Source organism: Marmota flaviventris, chromosome 5 (assembly GCF_047511675.1).
Source record: "Marmota flaviventris isolate mMarFla1 chromosome 5, mMarFla1.hap1, whole genome shotgun sequence".
In the NCBI taxonomy this organism is placed as follows: Eukaryota; Metazoa; Chordata; class Mammalia; order Rodentia; family Sciuridae; genus Marmota; species Marmota flaviventris.
Genome location: NC_092502.1, coordinates 89,422,288 through 89,438,237, shown reverse-complemented (window position 1 = coordinate 89,438,237; position 15,950 = coordinate 89,422,288). Strand labels below are relative to the sequence as shown.

General features: G+C 35.3%; 1 protein-coding gene across 6 annotated transcripts in view; it reads right to left on the bottom strand.

Moving 5' to 3' along the window:
* Positions 1–15,950, bottom strand: part of Kiaa0825 (KIAA0825 ortholog) — a 369,653-nt gene that overhangs the window by 172,753 nt on the left and 180,950 nt on the right. For all 6 annotated transcript variants that reach the window (XM_071612406.1, XM_071612405.1, XM_071612408.1 and 3 more), the window contains 2 exons: positions 13,338–13,496; positions 11,444–11,538 (listed from right to left, as the gene is read on the bottom strand). In XM_071612406.1, coding sequence (XP_071468507.1) covers positions 11,444–11,538; positions 13,338–13,496 — 254 coding nt within the window. The remainder of the gene's footprint in view (positions 1–11,443; positions 11,539–13,337; positions 13,497–15,950) is intronic.

Sequence of the window (15,950 nt, the reverse complement as noted above, 5' to 3'; positions counted from 1 at the left end):
AGGAAGTGGCTGGGGTTCCAAGGTTCCCTTCAAGGACATGCACTCAGTGACCTAACTTTTTTCTACTGTACTCCACCTCTTACTGCTTCCACCACCTCCAAACAGCACCACAGGGCTGGGGACCAAGCCTTTAACAGGTGGGTCTTTGGGGGACATTTTAAATATAAACTACAGCACTGTCACTGTCATGTTGTTTCTACCTATATTGAACTCTGTCTAGACTATCTCTCACCTTGCCTATCTTGCTGACAGAACTGAAATATTACTGCTCCCATCCATGTGTTTCTTGACTCCCCTACATTCAGCTTGATTTGCCTTTCTCTCCTTTGTGATCTTCTATTACAGTTCTGTGGTAACCTCTATTACAGCTACATCCACAATTTTTTAAGTTTGTTTTATCTGCTCTACTAGATTTTGAATTTCTTGACAGTAGGTGCTGTGTTTGGCTTACCTCTATCTGCTGTGCGCAGTGATTATTTGATGGGTAGATGAATGAAAAGTCATAGATCTACCTATTTATTCAAAGTGTTGCTGGACTAAATAATGGGACAGATATATTGTTATAATCAACATAGCATATTTTGTGGGTTATGTAATATTTTTGTCTACTGGCAACTGCATTCTCTGTAAAATAAAAGAACAAGCATCTGGACCATCCTTTATACCAAGTTGTCAATTTCCAGGGAGTTCTATGTTCAAACCCTTTATAGCTCTGACTTGCTTAAATGGATGTTCAGCACTGGTTTGGGCTGAACCAGATGCATAAAGAGCTTTCTGGAGAAGAGACAGGTAAACAACAAGGCCTTTATCAGGCTACTGACTTCTTTACAAATCCAGTCAGACCAGACAAAATTTTTGTAACCTAGGATTTGTTACTAGGCTTATTAATCTGGAATGATCAACTATTTGACAACAAAAAAAAATCTATAAGCTTCCAGGTCAATTTCTAAATCTCCTATTTCTTTGTGACTGTAGAAAACTACCATTTTATAGAAAATGAGATGAGTCTATTTTGATCTCTTTTTTTTAAATCACAACATTTTCCTAATTATTATTTTTTCATTTAAAACTCTATTCAGAATAATGAAAATGCACAAAGGATATGTTAAGGGTTAAGTGAAAATTAAATAAAAGGTCAAATTGGCTACATCTGGTGGGTGAAATTATAAGATAGGTGATGAGGCAGAGCAAAAGATTAGTGACTTTTACTTTATACAATGTTTGTATTGTTTTAGTTCTAGTGAGCATGTATGAGATTTAAAATAGTTTAATACAGTTTTTAATAAATGAATTCATAAGATTTCTTTCTTGGTGAATCTTCCTTAACTAAGAAAGTTCTATAACAAAATTATTCAAAAAATAAATTTAGGCTGAACCCAAAAAAACTCTTGTTATGGTTTTGATATTTGACGTCTCCCAGAAGCTCAGGTATGAAAAAATGCAAGAAAGTTTAGAGGTGAAATGATTGGGTTATGAACGCCTAATCAGGGATTAACTGGGTGGTAACTGTGGGCAGGTAGGTCGAGGATGGAGAAGGTGGGTCATGGGAAGTGTGCCTTTGGAGTCAGTATTTTGTAAGCTGAGTCTAGTCTCTTTGCTTCCTGGTACAATGTTCTGAGCCACTTTCCTATGCTACACTCTTTCGCCATGATGTTTGTCTTACCTCAGGCCCCAAATAATGGAGTCAGCCATCTATAATCTAAGACCTCTGAGCCCGAAAGTAAACTTTACCTTCTCTAATTGTTCTTGTCAGGTCTTTTAGTCACAGAACCAAAATAGCTGACTAAAACAAGCATGAACTATTTGGTTTACAGTGTAAAGTCACAAGCAAGAAGAGTTTGTGATTCTTATTCTCTTGGTGCCCACAGTCACCAAAAGCATTAGTAAAGACACATCCTGAATGTTAACATGGGTCATTTGGTTTATAAATGCCCTGAGATTTTGGAAAACAGGAGATTTTTAAGAGCTACAGTACTGGGGAAGATCTTAGTGGTGGCTCAGAAATGGTCTTGGAAGGACAGGGTTGAGGGATGACAGTAAGGGGAGTAGAGAGGATGAAGCTGGACAAAGCTAGAGGATCTGTTCACATTGGCTCTCATATAGATATCATGAAGTGCTTAACTTCCACAGAGTCAGTCATTCTATTTGAGCTGGTCAATATTCTCATGAGTGACCTCCTCTCTCCTCTCTCCACAGGGAACCTTCATCCTCATCAGGACTGAGTAATCTTGTCCTTGAGGGAGGCAGGTTACATTGCATGTTTATAACATCATATAAAAGTGACCAATAAAAGAAATTAACATTTTTACTAGTAGAGCTTGAAAAGGAGGGGAAAGGAGAGGATAGTATGAGTTAGATTCAGTGTTTCATCGAAAGGAATCAATAATGTCATTTTAAGGTGGCAAAATTTTAAAAAATCATGTTGCATCATATCTCTTAGATTTATTAACTAAAACAAATAGGAACAGAAATGCTTCAAATAGTTATAACTGGAGTGAGATTTGTGTGATTGAGGTGGAGGGGGATCTTATATTTAACATCTTCTTGTACCTTTTGAAATACTGTATATATGTCACTTATATTTTATTATAAAATAAATTTCAAAATCAATGTATAGATTCTGGATACTAAAATATCTCGATTTAAAAAAATTTCAAAAGGTCTCAAATTATGGAAAAAAGATATCAGATTTAGAGCTATATTCCCAAGGTACAATCTGTGTGAGAGTTTCATCCATAATATAAGAAAGCACTGCAGGAAAATAAAATAAAATAATTAAATATATGCCAGATGTGGTGGCACATGACTATAATCTCATCAACTTGGGAGGCTGAGCCAGGAAGATCATAAGTTTAAGACAAGCTCAGCAACTTAGTGAGGCCCTGTGCAAATCAGCAAGATCCTGTCTCTAAATAAAAAATAAAAAGGGCTGGGGATGTGGTTCAGTGGTAAATCACCCTTGGATTCAATGCCCAGTACCAATAAAAAGGAAAGAAAGCACTTCAGGTATTCTAACCAATTTATATCAAAATATATAGCATGTCACAGAACAGCATAGTGCATCAGAAATATTAATAATATTATGTTATATACAAATAAAGGGAAAATATTAATTGCTGCTCAGATTTGTTATTATAATATTTAATTGCACTTAGTAGACATTTAAATATTTCTTATAAACCTGCCATAGTAAAAATATCCTCAAAGAGCTCATTTCTTTATGTTGATTTGACAATGTAAACAAACTTGAGATATTTAACAATGATCAACAAGCCTTAAAGCAGTCAATATTCTTCATCTTCAGTCAGACGGAATCAATGGGCCTATGACAGCTACTCCTGGTGCAGCATGTGCTAAAACTTTTTTGCAGAAAAACATCACAGTGGATTTGGGGTCTTTACAGTATTTGACAGGGAAAAGAATTAAAGAATAGTCATTGAAGAAAGAATGTGTTCTATACAAGCAAGTTTTTAAATAGCTTTTGATCCATTGCAAGAAGCCAAAAGTGCCAGTATGTGAATGCGTAATTAGGTAGAAAAAAAATTCTTTACAAAGTGAATTTTGGTTCAATTTGACAAGCAAAATATTCTCCCATGGCTTCTTTTGAGGAAATTATTATACCTTCTTTTCATCAAAATGTTGCCAATTCTGCATTTCTGTCAATAGCATTTAACATATTTATTTAGGCTGACTGTTTTCTCACTAAAGTAACGGAGAATTACTTAAATTATTTAAATTGCATTCCTGTTAGCTTATATAAAATATACTTATATAATCTATATATAAGAGAGTCACTTTTACCATCTCCACTGTGGTAGCCACAGAAAATCACCACTCAAATCTACAGTTAGCACAGCTGACATGATGGCCCCAGCTGTCATTCCTTCGCATCTATCACTGCATTTGTGCTGAGTCCATGCTTCTCCTATGCTGTTCTTAGCCAGTGTCTTGAATATGGTGGAAGGACTTCAATCGGCCCACTCCTATAAAACACCAGGTTATTTTGCTGGGTGCTATAGCTCAAGAAATTCCTATTGACCTTGTGAAAACTTTCTTAGAACTACCTTGCTGTCTGACACTGACTTTTCCAACATCACATCACATCACCTTCTCCTTTCATAGGATCAGATCAGCAACTTGGTTGGAAAGTCTTCCCTGCCTATTCCTGTTTCTTTCTCCTTTCTAATATGCATGTGTATTGCTTCCAAAAACCAAAACAAAATCAAATAAGCAAAAAAACTTTCTTGAACCTCTAATCCCATCTTGGCATCTGCTTCTTGGAGGATATGAACTGACATACTTTCTGAAGAAAAGGTTAGCATAATGCTTCCTTCCCTACCTTAAGAATCTCAGTCACACTTTCTTCAAAGAGGCAAGAACATGCCTATTTTTATTCAAATTCTAGATATTTTTGAGCCCTTAACTTGTTTAGGAATGTCTTTTACATCTGTCCCTAGCCATCGTCTCTAACATGGCCTTCACTCCTTTTAGTTATCCTGCCCCCAAATATTACTAATGTCCTAAAGTAGCTCCCTGTTCCTGTCACTCCTGTCACTTTGATGATTCTTTCAAGTCTACTATTTAGATTTCAAAGTTTTTTATCCTCAGGCCCTGCACAATCTAAGTAGCCAACTTAACTCTTAAGTTTCAAATGGTAGAAGACTCTCTTTATTCAAAAGATTGGAGATGACAGAAACTAAATTGAAGTTTAAGAAGAAAGTTTGGAAGATTCACATTAGATGGCTTTCATCTCCCTGGTAAAGTATGTGATGGCAAGTCAATTTCTGAGAAGAGTATTAGCTCTGCAAGAGGGGAAAAACCAAAATGAAAATTCAAAATGGATTAGAAATTATGTGGCGTAGCACCGAAGGACCCTTTGAAGTACAGTCATGTGTTAACAGTTCAATGATGCAGAAAGGTTAAGCAAAACATGTCTTTAGGCTATTTAGTCATTTAGCAAACATCATAGATTCTACTAACATTAACTAAGAGGGCCACAATATCAGTAGGGGATATAATCTAATGGGATCATTGTATATGCAGTCCCTAGATGACCAAAACATTATGCCATGCATGACCATATGTAACATTTCACACTAAATTGTTACTTTATTCCAAACAATAGCCCTTAATATAGAAGGTGCTTAAAAATGTTTGTTGAATGAATAAAGTAAGCAAAGCTATACAGATGTCCTAGAGAGATGTCGTTAAAGGACATGGACTTAGCCAGGTTCAGTGGCACACACCTGCAATCCCAGTTACTCAGGAGACCGAGGCAAGAAAATTGCAAGTTTGAGGCCAGTCTGGACAATTTAGTGAGACTCTGTCTCAAAATAAAAATACTTTTTCAAAGAAGGTTTGGGAATGTAGCTCAGTAGTAGAGTGCCCCTGGGTTTAATTCCCAGTCCTGGGGAGTAGAGGGTAGAGGGAAAAAAACATAGACTTGAGCCAGAATCTAAACACTATCACCTACAGCTCTATGCCTCAATGTTTCCGATTCCTTATCAGGAAAATGATTATAGCATGTACAAACTTTATAAGGTTACTGTAGGATACAGTTAAACATGTGTATGTGAATCACTTAATTGTGTCAGCCATGTGGCAAGTGCTCTATTATGTTCATTATCATCAGTATTATTACAAGGATTATACAGCTAAAAGAAAAAGCAAAGAAAGAAACGGAGCAGAGTATAGTAGATAAAATACCAGATACAGTGTCAGAAGCCTTCAGCATGAGTACCACCTGCCATTTAATATCAGTGACCTTGGGAATGTTATTTAATGTTTTGCAACCTTGTTCATACCTGTCTCTCATTACATGGATGTAGTGAGGGTCAAAGGAGATTTGTGTGAAAATGCTTTACACTCCATAAAGGATGACAGACATATACAAGTTCCCTAGCATAAAGGAAAACATGTTTATGAATTTATTTGGTTCACATACCAAATCCCTTAGTTTGAGAAATTCTGAGTATCAGAGTATTACATTTATACATCCTAAAATATATGTTAGTAAACCTCTGTGCAAAAACAAACAAAAAAAATTCTGCTGCAGGATTTCAGAATGGTGGGGTGGGGAAGTATTCTGTTTTAGAACATAGAATGCTGGTGGATGGGAAAGTCACTGAAGCTTTGGCCTTTGGTGGAGGTGGAAAGAAATGGGTACTCTATGAAGCTGGAGCATGAAAGAAAAAATCCCCAAATTTGAATGTCATGGCATATGTAATGTATGTAATGGCTCAGAGGTGTATACTCATAAAATCAGCTTTCCCTTTTTCTTAAACCCGACTCTCCATAACCAGGCAGCCTGCTGCTGCACCAGGAATTTACTGCTTTGAGCAACTATAAACATTGTGCTAATGGTAACACTGCCTGAGAATGGTCACTTGAGAGTGCAGTGTGTGCAGTTTGAGGCCAGAGACAATATTTCCTATTCTCTACACACCGCAGGGCACACACTATAATCTGATATAGGGTAAAGGTACTTTAATAATTATTATTATTAAAAGCAAACAATCAACTCTATAGATCAACAGCTCTTTTCCAACATGTTTTCTAATCTCTGTTTCCTCTCAGATGCATGGTTATTGTGCACCTGGAAAGGCCCCAAACTGATAGCCAGAAATCTGCCACCACCACCCCTTCTGCTGTTCCTGCCATCATATTTAATTGTGTTTGCTCAACTCGAAGCCAAACTCATATGCAGTATATTTAGATGGTTAAAATAGCATAGCACTCTACTGTATTCACAGATTATTTTCAACAACACAATTCTTGGGAATTAGTCTGGGATAAATAAGGTAAAGAGAAAAGGAGCAACATAAATTGGTTCCAGTGACAAAGAAAACAATATCAAAGTGGCAATCTGGAGATCCGCCATGAGTGAAGGAATAGAGTGTTCCTTTTGGTGCACTCTCCTGAAATGCAATCACCATCTCATTTGCTAGTCTGGATTTATTTTAAAGTGGGTTAGAATGAAAGCAAGAAATGAATAGTAAGGAACTGTGAAAAGCACCTTTATTATTTCAAAAGATCAATGTACAATCACTATACTTATTCTTATACGGCATTAAAGGTAAAACTGTAGAACTGATATATATGTTGATTTTCTGAACCTCTAAGGAGTCTCTGTTTTCTATGGTGGCAAACTTTCTAAGTTGAAACATATATTTCATTAATACATATTCAGGATTCCTTTCTGAGGTCTCAACTACTGTATATTTCTTCAAATGCCCCCCAAATCACTCAATTTACAATGGCTTGATTGGATGCTATGGTTATTTAACTGCACCTTATATTTTTCACCTTCCATTTTTAGTATCACTTAAGAAATCCAAACTCAATCTTACAAATGTCCAAAGACTTAAGAATCATGGAGTAAAAGACAGACTTTGTTGCTGACAAGATTATGGCTTGAATTGGATCAGTTAATTAAAAATAAAGAATACCTTCCTGCTTTGATCTAAGCCAAATTTCAAATATCATCAACAACAACAATAATAGGCATTTGAAACATAAGAGTTTAACTAATATGATTTATCCAAATTTTGAAAATGCAGAGAATAAATATGCAGTTAGATAATTTTTTATTTGTGATTTACCAGAGTATATTTCTTGTGCTTAAATGACTATTAATCAAATATCACATTTTTGAGGATACCTACTTTACGTTTGTCTGTCAGCAGCCAGTATTTTTTTTCTCTGCATTTTTATTCCACATTCATTCATTAGTTAACTCAACAAATATTGCTTAGAGCCTACTAGGTGTTCAGGGCTGTTCTAGGTATTGGAGGCACAATTGAAATAGGTAGGCAAGGTGTTAATCTCAAAAAGATCGTATCTTACTGCCAGGGGTAAGGTTAAACAAACAGAAATTAAGATTTCAGATAGTGATAACTCAGTTAAGGAAACATAATTTAGGATAATACTAGTGTGACCAAGAGGGCTGCTTTAGATGGGTGATAGGGAACAATCACTCTCAGAAGGCAATATTTACTCCAGATGGGCAAAATGGTGCTGGCCATGTGAAGAGCGAAGGGAGTTGCAAGTACCAAAGACCCTATAGTGGGAAAGAACTTAAAGAATCCGAAGAACATAAAGAAGGCAATATGAGCATCATGAATTAGAGGGAAGTATTTTGAGATGAGGTCTGATAGTGAGCAGAAGGTACATCCCTGCCAAGGACCCAGGCATCCACTTCAAGATTTGTTCTGCCTTTGGAGTCAGCACACATGCAGTGTGTGGAACATACCAATATGGCCTCAGGTAACAGATATAGCTGGCGCACTGCAGATTCTCTCTTTTATGTGTCTAAACTGTCCCTCAAGTATTCATCTCTTATGTCTCTATCTCCTCAGTGGTTTACTTGGCCTTTTGCCTCTCTTAGTTTCTCATTTTCTCACTATTGGTCTTCCAGACCTAGAGGACCACTGCCTGGTCCAATCTGATACGTGTCCTGATCTTCCCTGTTGGTTTAGGCATGGCGTCTATATAAACTTGGTCTGGAAGCTTGATCTTGCAACTAAGCCAAAATGGAACTTATTATTTCCTTACATGACCAGAACTAAACTGCTGCTGTTACTATTTTTCTTAACATGTATCACATTTTCAATTTTCAGAAATATTTCTGTATTCTTTAACCTTTGATTGTGACAACAATATCTACAAGGTAGCTAAATAATTATCATTATTTCCATTTTTTTTTTTTTTTTTTTTTGGTGGTGAGGGGGAGGCAGATACCAGGAATTGAACTCAGGGGCACTTGACCACTGAGCCACATTCCCAACACTATTTTGTATTTATTTAGAGGCAAGGTCTCAATGAGTTGCTTTAGTGCCTCACTTTTTGCTGTGGCTAGCTTTGAACTTGTGATCCTCCTGTCTCAGCTTCCTGAGCTGAGACAGGTGTGCACCACCGTGTTCAACTATCATTATTTCCTTTTAAAGTTAATAAAATCAAAGTTAGAGCTAAACTTCAGAAAACTAGAGATCCTTCTTTCCCATCTGTGTCTTGTTTTGGGGATGAGGGAGGTCTGTTCACTGTAAAAGATAAGTCCACAGAAGTTTTGTTGCCTATAGGAAAGTTGAAGAGCAGGTGCTAGAAATTTAGAGGTAAATAGAAAGGATTCCCTTCTCCTGGACTTTTTTCATACTTGCATATTTGAGTTCACTTTCCTTTGTAATATGTCCTCAGACAACATTCACAGCCTCATTCATACATGTAGGTCTTAATACAGAGGTAATTAGTAGAAATATATTACCAATAAAGGGAGCAAAAGGGAACACATGATTTGGAAGAGAATTTGGAAGAAAGAACCAACGATATTCAGCTGAACTGCTCTTTCATTCTCTTCTTCAGCTTTATCTAAGCCCAAAGACCATGGTAATAGGCAAAAGTATACCTCTGTAGATGTGGTCTCATTATCAAGAGTGTATCTTTCAGATATACAGGTTGTCAGAAAATCCAATGCACTACTTTTTAAAAAGTCAGCATTCTCAGATAGGTACTAATGAGAGTATCTTACAGAAAATAACAAAAGCAATTTTGTTGCTCATTCAACATTAATCAAAACTCACAAATAGCTTTCGTAAATGGGAAAGTGATAGAAGAGATTAAAAACTTTCTGATGTATTTCATCTTTTAAAGTAGATCAGTTAGGTTCATTGGAGCGTGGGGTGTGTAGTACTTTGCAGTAGGATGCATTTCATGTCATTCTTTAAAAATCTAAGGTTCTTATTAAGATGAGATTCTAGCTGTTTCTATTAAAAATTCATGACCTTTTTTCCAGGAGAACTGTTTTGACCTGTTATTTCTAGCTAAATTTGTAGAAGTTCCTTTCTCTCACTCATTCATACACACATCTCAGGGAAATAGACTTTAATAGCTAGTGACTTAATTGAAGTATATCTAAAATCATTAAACAAAAATAACAATATGTAATTATGGTTAAAGCACAAATTCCCTTAGAAGCAACTATCACACAACACAAATCCAGTAAATTTTGAAGGACATGTCATCCCTAGAGTACCATTTATTGAATTAGATGCAGCAACTCCCAACTGAAGAAAAGTTTGTAAAATATTATACACTTAGTCTGCATGAACTCAAAAATTTCCAAAGAACAAAACTTGGAAATCCTTCCAAGTTTCCAGATAGACATTTAATGCTGTGCACACATCGTGTAACTAACTATAGGATACACATCATGTAAGTATTAACACTTCCTCTCACCTTTTCAGACAACTTTGGGAAAGATAGAAGCATGTCTGGGGTGCACTGTACACAAACAGGGTCCACGCTGGATCACTGCCTGCCAGGTGATAAGCTTGCTATAGGAAAGGCTCTGTCCTTAATGGGGAAGTTTCAGGATTGTTTTGTTTTGTCCACGATGGTTGTGTGATCTTCAAGGTGAAATATTAGGAATACCATTATGACCACACAGCTAACCTACAGTTTTTATTAGCGATAAAGCTGATTCCTTTTTTAACCCTTCATCTGGGAAATACTACAATATTTCTCTTAGAGGACATTTTCTTATAAGCACCCAGATTTCTCAGGGATAATTTGGCAATTCTACTATGTCACTGTCGTTATTTTCTTTCAAGGAAAAAAAATTGGGAATACATTACAAAGATCATATAAAAATATTATAGGTAGAATAAGTGTAACTAATATAGGATATATATATATATGTATATATGTATATATATATATATATATATAATTTAAAATGTGAAAATTGATAGAGAAATTTAATTTTAAAAGTTAATAGGAGTTCACTGAAAACTACCAAGACATATTTGTAAAATCCATGTAAATTAATCCAAAAGAAAATGTGTATATAGTGTGCAAAATAAATTACAAGTTTAACTTTCTAGGCTGAAATCACATTATTATTTTATTGTATTATAATGGTGTATGTGTGTGTGTGCATGTATAAAATAATATGCAAATGAGGCTATAACAAGACAGTGCCAAAATAACTGGCTGAAAAGTAAAAAATTCAATCATGAAAGTTTTACTTATATGTTTCCCCTGATTAGACTAGTTGATTTGGTCTGGCATTTTGAATGCATTCATTAAATTGTTGTAAACAAAGGTATAGTATGATAATGTCATCCAAGTCAATAATTTTTGGTGTTTACAAAAGTGAACTATTAAATATACAAAGTTTAAAATTGACACTGAAATCAACTAATTTCATTTTGGAAACAAATTTTGCAAATGTTCATTACAGAAAACAGAATTTAGGAAGTAGGCTTATATAATTTCAGCCAGATTATTTCAAGATGAGAGACTGGAGAAAGAGAAAATAAAAGAGATTTCTCTGTTGACAAAATGTTTTTGCTTTTTCCCCAAAATGTTACCCACACATTTGTGTGTGCATGTGCACTCACACGATCTTCCCCCACCCCCAGATCCCCAAGATCCCCAATCTTATTACCTGTTTTTGAGCAGCACACTGAAGGTCATCTTATCCAGTCCCAGATAATTTGGCAGCAAGTTTGACCAGTTCCAGTTCCACTTTGTGATGACTGACTGTTGATAAATGAGAAGACACTATTGTTAGTTATTAATCAGAGTTAATATGATCAGTAAATTAAAGCTCCAGCTGTGATAGACTAACTAAGAAGGAGGGGGGTCCAGAACAAGGACTTAGACAGATAACATCAATCATGTCCACAGAAGAAGGTTTTTATTCCAAAAAGACAGCAATTAATTTATAAATCCATTTGGGGATGTAGTCATTACTTATAAAAATATAAATCAATTTCTTAAGTCGTTATTCTTCCATGTGTTAATGGCATTTGCCCAACAAGTTTCTCTGGGGGGGTGACTTTTTGAAAAACAAAGCCAAATAACTGGCAACTTTTGTATAGCTCACTCTACAGGCAACTTTTGCATGAATCACTTTATATTTTTTTAGCACCCAAAAGTTTGATTAAAAAAACAAACTTAGTAGTGCTAAGACTCAAATTATAAGACCCACCATAATTAGAATATGATATTAATGTCATCTTTTTGGTCAAGAAAATGCCTTAAAGGGAGACTACAAGGACCTGCAAGTATAAATAACATAAATGATTCCCTTTTCTCATTAATAGATAATTTCACAACAGAGTAAAGATGAAAAAATACTGTGAAAAATGATCTCATAATTCAGAATTCAATACAACATGCCATTTATTTAAATGAAGTAAGGATAATTTAACAGCTATAATAATCATTTATGGTTTGAAGCAATCTAATGTACAATACAGGAAAACAGCCAATAAACTCAAACTTACATAATACATTTTGTTTTAAAGTATTATAGATGCTTATGCTCCTTAAAACTAAATAGTTTTGATAACAAGAGTCCAGGCTGATGTTTAAAATCCAACAAGAGCTATCCCCTGTCACCTGCTGATTAATCAAGCACTACAATCCTGTCATAGAGCAGGAGAATTCTGCCCCGGGTTGTCAGCATTTGAAGGTCTTATTCTACTACAGTATTGATGAATGTAGACGAGCACTATAAGAGGCATGGTAAAAAATATTATCTGCATGCCGAATTAGGCCATTGTTTTAATTCTTATTTTCCTCAGAGCTCTAGGTCAAGCAATCCTTCTCTTCTGCCCTATTAGTTCAAATTGTCTGTCAAGAGGTTTCTGGGAAAAGCTACCAGAAGAATGAACAAAGCAAAGCAACTTCAGATTTCAAAAACTTTGGCGGAAAGATGATCTTTTTAATGTAACTACTGAAACATGCAGCTTACACAATGGATAATCTGACATTTAAAAATGTATGGGGTTTATCACATTGACTTTATTCCAAATGTCCTTGCTTTAAGGTCATTAGTAAAATTCATTTGAAGTTTGGGGATATGTTTAGGGTTATAAAAAGAAAATTTATCCATGTCATTTAAAATAGAAGCTCAATGTTCTATTGCAATTCATTTAAAATTATTTTCTAATTAATCTAATACACTCAAAGATCATAAGGTGTTTTGTTCTCTCAGGGGAAAAGAAGTGACAAGGGAGAGGAAGAATATTACAAAATGCCTGATTCATTGTGCCTTCTATAGACACAACCTAACAGATGTTTGGTCTGCCCAGCTGACCTGATCAAAAGTTAAGTTTTATAGACCGAACATATGAATCAGTTTGACAAATAGAAGGTAAAATAACTTCAAAAGACAATTTGAACAGAACATAGAAACTGGAATAAGGGATTTTTTGCTTCCTAGCCAAAAAAAATTAAGAAGCTTATGAGTACATATTCAAACCAAAGCATTTTCTTACTTGTGTAGAGAAACCACACATCTAAATTAAAGTTACCATTTAATTTCTGCATACCTGATCTAGCATATTCTCACTGAACACCTTGTGCACATGGAAAGGGTTAAAGACAGAAGGCTGAGCTTCCACACTTCTCAAGGTCATCTTTAAAGGTCGGATGGGTAATGGCTTTTCCTCTGAACCATTCATAGAAAACAGATGTTCTTTTAAATATTCCTTTAAGAAAAAAATTACAAGTCATGATAGTGAGAAGCACATATTCTCTTTAAAAATAAACTGATCAATATCCAAGTTTACCCTTTCAGCACATTTGCAAGATTGCAGTGGATTCCTTGCCTGGGGAAGAATACATTTTTCAGAAAATACATAGATGAGTACCAATCAGCATTGCAATAAACCAATCAAAAAGAGGTTTACCTGTTGTACAGTATAGATTTAAAGCCCATTTAACAAACTCTCACATAATGAATGAATGCTTTATATGTCAGAGTCTTTCACAGGCATTGTCTAGTCACTGGTTCATGTGCTATCATGCCTGGTTACTAAAACGTAACTCAGGTGTGATTATGCCCACTACGAGATTATTCTTTCCTTTATTAGCTATAGTTTGCTCCCTACTCCAGGCTCAGCAGAGTGCTAAGTATTCTGATATTTTCCTGCAAGAAGTCACATTCTAAGCAGAATTATTTATAATGCAAGCTCCTAAAGTCCATTTCTATTCTGTGGACTAAAAAAAATCAAGGTGCTAAAAGCTCAGAATATGTAATTCTAATCCTCCAAGTGCCAGTGCAGTCCTGGGCAAAAAAAGAGATGATCTACTGCATTATACCTCATTTTCCACCCATAAATAAGTAAGGTGAACAAACAATCCTAGTTTATTGTGACCCTTCAGATGACCACAAATTTAAATGATCATAAATCTTCCATGAACTAACAAATGTTCGCTATTAATAAAAGTCATTTAATAAATAAAAATAATAAATGTTCTTCTGATTTTTAATATGCCACAATATAATTTTTTTTCTTCAAGGTTAAGGTTAAAACAAAGTTTAGAGTCTTAGAGATGAAAAGGACCTCAGAAGTCATCTAAAAATCATTGCTATTCAAGGTCTAGTGCATAGACCAGCAGAATCAGCTTCAACTAGGAACGTATTAGCAAAGCAGAATTTCAGCCCTCACTGAATCAAAATCTGCCTGACAACTCCGGAATTCCCAAGAGATTGGGAGGCACATGAAAGTTCAAGAAAGTCTATTCCAACACCACAATCAATGGTTGCCTCTGAAAGACCAGGGGACAAGCCTGTGGTTACATAGAGGACAGTGGTGGAGTTGGAGAAAGAAACCACATACCTGGCCTTATTTCACTGTGCTTTCTCCTGAGTCCCTACAACTTTACAAACACCCATTGTGTCCATGGTAGAGGGAAAATTTCAGATTTTACTACCTAAGTGTCATCTAAAGAAACCACTACAAAAGCTAACTATAGCAGTCATTTCTTAAGCTTGCTCATTGGAACTTTAAGAAAAAGATTAATTCTATAGAGTCTGACAGAGTGGCACACATGAACTTACAAAATATGTTTAGATGATGATAAAGCCATCACAAAGAAATTTTATGCCTAGATATAGATTACTGAATAGAAACAAAGTTTTTTTCCCTTGTGATTTATGAAGCAAAATTTTAAAAAGGATAAAAACACTTCCTTCATTGGGAAAATATGCTTTGTTTTGGCTAATATTTTTTTTAATTAATTGACCCTTACATAACCATATTTTTATCTTTTGTTTCTATTATTCAAAAAAAAGTGCTCTGTTACAAGTTGTGAACAAACTGGCATTTTTCTCCCTTGTTAAACTACTATATTGACAGTCTTCAGTACCCTTTCTTAAAAAAAAAAAAAACCTGATTATTTTACTATGACATTCTTTTAAATAGATGGCTTAATCAGGCCTATTTGTCCAGAATATGTCCATTCTTTCTTGAACACCTTCTCTGTGCAGTTAAACCAAAGTTCATTTTTTTATCCATTATTTTTTTCTCTACTTCTCTCCACTGAAGTGTCCCCACCTGCCTGATGGTCCCAACTAGCACACTCATTGAACACGACCAAATCTGGGTTTCTCATCTGTGTTCATGGCCAGGATAATTTTAACCACAATTATACTTTTTTGCTCAATCATCTTACTTTCATCTCAAAGACAAACCTTTAAACCCACTTTCCTTCACAACTTCTCAGTCTCTATAAACTACAAATGCATTCTTCCCCTTAGCTGGGCCTATACCCATAACAGAACCCATATTACATTTTGAGTGACGTTTAGCAACATGTGTGAAGGTGCTAAAGATTCACAGTACTACTCATCAAATGAGCAAACCTCACAGTGCATTTGCACCTACAGCACATAATGCCACCCATTTAAAAGCAGCCATGAGCCTACATTAGTCACTCAGCCACCTTGGTATTGTTTGAGTTTATTGTCTGTGTTTTTTAATTAGTCTCCTACTTGCTATACTTTTAGTCTTACCTAACATACCTCTTACCTTTCAGCGCATGCTTTACTCAACAGAGAAATTAAAGACAGATCAACAAACAATCTGATGGACATTGTCATAATAGTAAATAGATTCAGGTGTAAAAAAAGGAAAATCATAAGTTTGAGCCCAATTGAT